General features: G+C 38.4%; 1 protein-coding gene across 1 annotated transcript; it reads left to right on the forward strand.

Annotated features, from left to right (window-relative positions):
- Positions 1-7,112: 7,112 nt before the first annotated feature.
- Positions 7,113-7,805, forward strand: LOC120077785 (uncharacterized). Its single transcript, XM_039031809.1, has one exon. The coding sequence runs from the start codon at positions 7,113-7,115 to the stop codon at positions 7,803-7,805; it is 693 nt and encodes a 230-aa protein (XP_038887737.1).
- The last annotated feature ends 304 nt before the right edge of the window (positions 7,806-8,109 follow it).

Raw genomic sequence — 8,109 nt, forward strand, 5'->3', positions numbered from 1 at the left:
ATTGGACCGCAGTTAAGAACATCTACAAGTATCTTCGGAGAACGAGCGACTACATGCTTGTGTATAGGTCTAAGGATTTGATCCTTACTGGATACACGGATTCTGACTTTCAGACTGATAAGGACTCTCGAGAGTCCACTTCAGGGTCGGCTTTTACTCTTAATAGAGGAGTTGTAGTGTGGTGGAGCACTAAGTAGGGGTGCATTGCCAACTCCACGATGGAGGCCAAGTACGTAGCAACTTGTGAAGCTGATAAAGGGGTAGTCTGGCTCAGGAAGTTCTTGATAGAGCTAGAAGTTGTTCCAGATATGTCTAGACCCATTACCCTCTATTGTGACAATAGTGGTGCTGTGGCAAACTCCAAGGAACCCAAGAGTCACAGGCGCGTCAAACACATAGAATGGAAGTATCATTTAATCCGCGAGATAGTTCATCGAGGAGACGTGATCATCACGAAGATCGCCTCGGAGCAAAATGTTATTGATCCGTTTATGAAGGCTCTCATGGCTACAATAATTGAGGGTCACCTTCAGAGCATGGGTCTATGGGACTACTCGGGGCTAGACTAGGGCAAGTGGGAGATTTTATTGTACTGGGTTTTTATGCCCTAGTTTATTGTTTTGTACTTGTTTTTGTACTCCCTACTTCACTTTAGGACAAGTGGGAGATTATTGGGGTTTGTGCCCTAAAGTCTCGTGTCCTGTAGTTTGTAAACAATTTTGTACGAACGCTTGTGATATATAATATATATGATATTTGCTTCACTTCTTGACTTTGTACATTTAGATGTTTTTATTTTACCACAAACCAATAAACTTAATATCTCTGGTTGTCTTTATGTAACTTAAGCATGTATGTAGTGACATACGTGTGAATCATGTCTTAAGTGACAACAAAAGTGGTCTGTAATATATGGATATAGAAGGGAAACCTTATCCTAGTAACGCTATGAACGTGACCCGCTTTGTGGAATAGTTACAATGTTGCGACTTGTCATAGATAGTCTGATCCTAATCATTCGTGTAGGGGACATACGAGCGGGGGCGTCCTATACAAAGAGTTTGTATAAAACCTGACTACGAAGTGTTAACGTCTCGTCAAATAACTCCGTTCATGACAGAGACTTCACTTCACTAAGATGACCATAGGTAATATGACCTCAATCCTAAGTGAGTTGGAAACTCTTGCCATTGAGGGCGGTCCCTTGATTTGAATGGGTGCGAGTGGCCAGAGCGCCGACTCAAACCTATCACTTTGAGGATTCGTCTGATTTGGGAGATGGGAACTCCACTACACAAGATGGAGTTCACTCCTTCCCTGAAACAGGGGTAAATAGATTGCTCTCTTAAGGACTGATCCCAGGGCTTGAACGATGTGAAACCACATGAAGGAAATCGAATCCGAGGATTTCCATGAGTAGTAGAATACATCATGCCAAATTACAATCATGTATGAACGTTACAATTACAGTCGTATACAGAAATAAATAGTTATGCAATCAGCATGAACAACAAGAAATCAAGGAGAAAATCTATGAATGTTTGTTGACTCGTCTCCACGCTCCTTGCTCACAAATGCTCAAATACAGCAACCTCGAACACTTGACAACATGAGTGCTCCGCAGCACGAACACCGCGTACTCGTCCTCTGCAGTAGCCTCAGTCACGAACACCCTAGCAACACGAATAGCCTCCACAGAACCTTAACGGTTTTGAGTTGAGTATGACACCACCAAGAAGGTTACCTTGGTATTCTCGGTGTGAGAATCTAGAGGATGGGCTCTGTGTGGACTTGGTATGAGGCAAATGAAGGAGGAAACACCGATCGTGTACACAATTGGACAAGTGGGAGATGGCTGAGACCTATCGTATAGGCCGATGCCCAATCGTTTAGCACAAACTAAGCATCGTCTAGCAAAAGCTAAGCAATCGTTTAGCTCAGTGTCTGTTGTTTACAAAACACTACATGATCGTTTACTAAATCAAGTAGTCGCTTAGTAAATTGGTATTTACTTGACAACTTTCGTTCCGTGAGATTCTTTTTCCGAGAGAAATCTCAAAACTACTTTTGCAACACTTTTCAAAAAAAACTTACTAAAATTAGGAAAATAATTTTTCTTTTATCTCACAGTTACCATGAACTACCAATAACCTCCCACTCAATTGGTTATTAGAGTAAAAGATTTAATTATCCAATAATTAATATTATTACAAATATAAATGATAGCCAACTTATCATACTATATTTATAACCTATAGTTTTAATATTTCATCTCATGAAACATATAAACCATAGTTCTTTTTTCTATTGCATTGTACTTAATGTAAATCTCATTTACATTAATCCTCCACTAGATGTATCTCATACATCATACCGATCATATCATATATAATCAAATTACCTCTTGTCAATTTGAACATTTCAAATCAATACCAAGAACTGATCCTCAGCTGAATCCATTGAGCTACCAAAGGAACCTTATGGACCTGTAGCTCGAAGCTCCAACGGTACATGAATAACTGACTAAACATTTTAGTCACCGGATCCACCATCTGTTAACTGCCAAGCACTCCACTAAAGACTGACAACTGAACTCTTTAGGTATCATTTTCAACCTAATCATGTTACTGATTAAATTCTTATTTACATGACAGAGTTTAACATGCCAAACATCTATAGAACACAACATATACATAGAAGATTTCATTTTATTGAGGTCTAAATTTAATTTGAACATTCCTTCATTGCATACCCTTTTCCTACAAATACATTATTTTTGGTAAGGGTATATAGGTCTGCCCCTATAGTTTGAGTAAACCTGACTTTGTTGAGGAAATAGCCCAAGACCAAATTCTTTCTTATCTTTAGAGTGTGCAGGTTGTCCTTCAATATAAGGGTCTTTCTAGAGGTAAACTTCAGTTTCACCTCGTCGGTTCCAGGAACCTTCGTGGAGTGGTGATCCCCCAATAGAATATTCTTATTCTTAGTTTCAGTATAAGTTTTAAATAGACTAAGGTCGTGACAGACATGGCGCTTAGCACCAGTGTCTATCCACCACCCTTCACAACCACCGATCACATTTACTTCTGTGATCATGGCAATTAACGATTCTTCTGTCAGGTTCGCCTGACCAGTAGAACAATGCCTGTTCCTACAGTTTCTAGCCATGTGCCCAGGTTTATTACAATTAAAGCAGAGGAACTGTACCGTTTCTCCTTAAGGGAGCTTCTATTTTTTCTGTTGGTTCTAGTTGTTGGAGCCACAGTTCTGACCTTTCCTCTTTGTCCCCTTAGATTTTTGGTTTGGTTTTACCACGACAGAGGCGGGTTTCCTAGGTACTACGTTTACCTCCTCCCTCTGGTCCTGCTTCCGAGCTTCCTCCTCGATTCTTAGTCGGGTGATAAGACTCTCCAAGGAGAACTTCTTGGTCTTATGCCTCAAAATGTCCTTAAATTCTTCCACAAATGGGGCAGTTTATCAATAATAACAACAACTTGGAATTGTTCGTCTAGAGGCATACCTTCAGTAATTATCTCGTGGGCTATCTTCTAGAGTTCATGGGACTGGGCCTCCACGGATGTCATCCATCATCTGGAACTTGAGATAATGGCTAACAGCATATTTCTTTGACCCAGCCTCCTCGGTGTCATACTTCTTTTGCAGGGCATCCCAGACCTTCTTCGCTGTCTTCATTGTACTGTAGTCATACACATCATTAGTTAAACCATTTAAAATAAAGTTCTTACAAAAAAAAGTCTTTCTCTTCCCAGTCAGTAGCTTCTTTTTTTTTTTTTTTTGTTCAGTTGGTTCTTCTAAAGGAACGATCGGCTTATCTCTGGTGCAAGTTTCAACAACTTTCTTGACGGTGAGAAAGAACAGCACTACTTCCACCGTTTGAAGTTCTCTCCTTTGAACCGGAATGGAAGGTTGAGGTCATATATCATAACGTTGTTGTTGCTAGTAAGGGCCATTAGTGATGTGGCGGTACAAACGTCTTAAATTGTTGAAAACGGTAAGACCCTCAGAACGACGAATAGCAAATGGTCGAGGTGCGACGGTCAAGCAAAGAACAAAACCTGCCAAACAGAAACTCGTTATAGACTGAGTCGCGGAGCTCACTCTCTTTAAGACGTTTCTCGACTCTGTCCAAGTGTGCAAGTAGGACCCGAATATTGCCACGTCATCCTCAGGATAAAATAGCCAAAGAAATCCAATCGAAAATGCACCATTACCGACTAGAACACACACCCTTTCTAACCCACTACTCAAAGAACGAAAAATGGAAGAGTAGAAAAGGAAAGCAGAATATTCGAATGGGAGTGAAAAATTGTCTATGAACTGCTAAAGGCCACACCTTTTATAGGCCTTCAGTGTGGAACGGTAGAGTGAGAAAGAAGCAGATAGCCTCAGAACGTGCAAGACTCGCAGCAAGGGATAACTTTTCTTTTTCCAGTTTTAAAATAAAATAAATAAAAATAATAATATTTTTATTAAAGAGAATAATAATAATCAAACACATGCACTTCACCACACCCGATTGATTGTGTGTGGGACGTCCACCGAACCCACATTGGTCTATCTCTTCACTCCTTCCAAAACATGGATACCCCTTGGGGCCCAAACTCAAAGCTCAAGGTTGGAGTACATAAGGGAGGCTTCCAAAGCAAAGTTTTCTAATGTGGAATTCTCCAATCAAATATTGGTTCCCTCTTAATTTTAAAACTAATATTTTCACCCAACATTTCCATTTTTCAACAATAAAATCCTTGATAATAACACTGCAAAATCATAATTTTTTTATATCTCAAAGCTAAAAGTCATGAAGATGGTTGAAGTTACTCTACCTTACTAAACATGTAACCCAAAGAGATTAATGGAAATGATGGTAATTAGAGGAGAATGAATTATTATTGCAAAAAAGGATACTTACGTTCTTGTTTTCTTCTTTTCATTGTATCTCATCTTAGCTTTGTCCCTATTCCAATCCTTTGCATGTGGACCAATAGCTTTCATACTATAAAGTATATAAAGAGTACATTATAGTATATAATTGAACAGAAAAAACAGCTTTTCTCTTATAGTGGACAACCGACATTGTATATAAAGTGAACCAGAAAAAACTGCGAAAATTAGAGGAATACCAATGGATTTGGGTTTAAAATACTGAGAAATAAAGCAAGGACCATTGTATTTAATGGCACAGGGAAGTTTATGGGCTTTACCACTAAGATCCAAAGCTACAAGAGTCACTCCCAAAATCAAAATTCAAAATTACTTTCCCTTTCTTCGAGTTAATTAAGCAAAGCATTAAGACTCTTCATCAATCTCTAACGTTATCCGACTACTCTAGTGTTCAAACAATAGTCTAGCATGAAAGATCTAGTATAAGATCCTCTCGTTGAAGCAAGATTCTAAATCATAAAATCATTCAAACATTTATCAAACTTTCAAAAGCATTAAGAACGATCATGCTAGAAAGTATTAATGTAAATTGAATTCAAAATCCATAAAAGCGTCTAGCAATTTTTTGTAAAATCTATCTAACCCTAGAACAATGAGAACTTAGCTTAATATGGCTTTGATAGACAGAAACATCATTAGAATACAAGAATACAAAAATAATCTAAGATACAAAAAAAAGGGAAAGAAGGCGTATTTTGAGTAGAATCAACCCTTTAACGTTTTCCAATCAACTCCAGCATCAAGGACCTCGATACTATGCTAAAAAAACTCTCTCTAGACCTCAAAAACTCCAAAACTTGATGATTATGGCTGGCCAAAAATCCTAGATTAAATATGAAAAAATTTTCAAAAGTTGCAAACATCTTTCCTAAAATAGTCTCGGTGTCACAAAGCTTACTTAACACTGCAGCACTAGTGCCTCTCTTCTGCACTTTTGCTTCTTTAAATGGCGCCATGCCATAAAGCCATAGGGCACCGTGGCATTGCCCTATTTTTGGTTATTTCTTAATCTTTTCCTCCTATTTTCGATGTTTAGCTCGAATTTAACTTATTTAGGTAAATTTGGTCCATTTTAGTTCTTTTTAACTTTGAATGTCAATCTCAAACACAACTTCTGAAAATTGCTAACAAACGATATTAAATCTAATGAAATCATATAGAAGTGTTCTAAATTCAAGGAAAAAAGCACACATTTAAGGTGCATTTGATGTATTGCCTACAAGACCCTTATTGGGATGTCGCCAAGTAGGTTGGTCTATGAAAGGGTGTGTCATTTACCTATTGAGATGGAGCATAAAGCCTGTTGGGCAATGAGAAAATGCAACTTAGATACAAAGGCCACTAGAGAAGCTAGACTTTTACAACTTCAAGAATTTGAAGAGATTAGACTTGAAGCCTATGAAAATTCAAGGATCTACAAAGAAAAGACCAAACTGTTTCATGACAACATGATTGCCCCTAAACAGTTTGAAGTAGACCAGAGAGTCCTTATGCTTGATTCTCACCTCAAGTTCATGTCAGGTAAGCTTTGTTTTAGATGGCTTTATGTTAGTAACTCAAAACTACAAATTAGATTTTGAGTTGGTCTAGTCAATTCCTAGTTTCTAGGAAATAGTTGAAGTTATTTTTAGTTGTAGTCAAGTCTAAGTTCCTATTCTTGTGGAGTTAGTGGGATTAGTTGTTAACCTTGTGGAATCTATTTTTATATTCAAGATATGTATTTATATGGAGTTTTCTAGAATGAAAAACACACTTCCCATTTTTCTCATTTCCCTCTCCTCAGTTAGAACAACAACAGTGGTATCAGAGCTCTCTAGGAGTGAGAATCAGTGAAATATCTTCGAGAGAAACTAAGTGATACACTTGTGAGAGTTGTTAGAGATGCAATTAAGATCAAACAGTCTTTTTTCATTGGCTCCACCTGTGTTTGATGGTGAAAACTACCAGGCATGGGCTATCACAATGTAAGTCTACATGGAGGGTTGTGATTATTGGAAAGCAATTGAGCAAGACTATGAGATTGCTCCACTTCCTGATAACCCAACATTACATCATATCAAGACTCACAAGGAGAGGGTCACTAGGAAGGGAAGGCAAAAGCTCGAGCTTGCCTATATACAGCTGTGTCTCTCGCCATATTCAAAAGAATTATGGCCTTGAAGTCAGCAAAAGAAATCTGTGAGTTCCTCAAAAGTGAGTATGAAGGTGATGAGAGGATTAAAAGCATGAAAGTGTTGAACTTTGTGCGAGAATTTGAGAGAATGAAAATGAAGGATTCTGAGTCAATTAAAGAGTACTTAGATAAGTTGATTGGGATTGTTAACAAGGCAAGAGCATTACGAACCAATTTATCTGACAATAGATTGGTTCAGAATATTCTAGTTTCAGTACCTAAGAGATATGAAGCAACCATTGATACCTTAGAAAATACTAAAGACCTCTCAAAACTCAAGGTGATAGAAGTGGTTAGTGCTTTGCAAGCACAAGAGCAGAGGAGGTTGATAAGACAAGAAGGAAGCATTGAGGGGCCATTGAAAGCTAGAGTGCAGCAGGGGGAAGGTGGAAGAGAGAAGAAGGGAAGTGGCAGTAGTAGCTCAGAGTCTGCTGCAAAGGATGCTGGTAGTGCATACAAGCACTATGGGAAGCAGAATCATCCACATTTCAGATGCTGGAGAAGGCCAGATGTGAAGTGTAAAAGATGTCATTTATTGGGACACATTGAACAATTCTGTAAGGAAGTAAAAACTCAACAGCAAGGAGGAGCACATGTTGTAGTACAACAAGAAGAAGATCAACTCTTTGTGGCTACTTATTTTTCATCAATCACTCAATGTGATGATTGATTGGTTGATAATGGTGTACCAATCACATGACAAGTGACAAAGAGTTGTTCAAGGACCTTGACAAGTCATTCAAGTCAAGGGCGAAGATAGACCTTGACAAGTCATTCAAGTCAAGGGCGAAGATAGGAAACGGTGAGTATCTAGAAGTAAAGGGAAAGGGACAGTGTCAATAGAGAGTTGTGTTGGAACCACGTTGATTATTGAAATGTTGTTTGTCCCTGAAATTGATCAAAACTTGTTAAGCGTTGGTCAATAGTAGAGAAGGGATTCAAAGTGTTGTTTGAAGAAGGAAATTGTCTCATTT

The sequence above is a fragment of the Benincasa hispida genome, chromosome 1 (genome assembly GCF_027475165.1).
Source record: "Benincasa hispida cultivar pf3 chromosome 1, pf3_genome.v1.1, whole genome shotgun sequence".
Taxonomy (NCBI): Eukaryota; Viridiplantae; Streptophyta; class Magnoliopsida; order Cucurbitales; family Cucurbitaceae; genus Benincasa; species Benincasa hispida.

What these genes read in the sequence shown, in the direction of transcription:
- LOC120077785 (XM_039031809.1), top strand. Translation starts at nt 7,113, where the DNA reads ATGGCCTTGAAGTCAGCAAAAGAAATCTGTGAGTTCCTCAAAAGTGAG.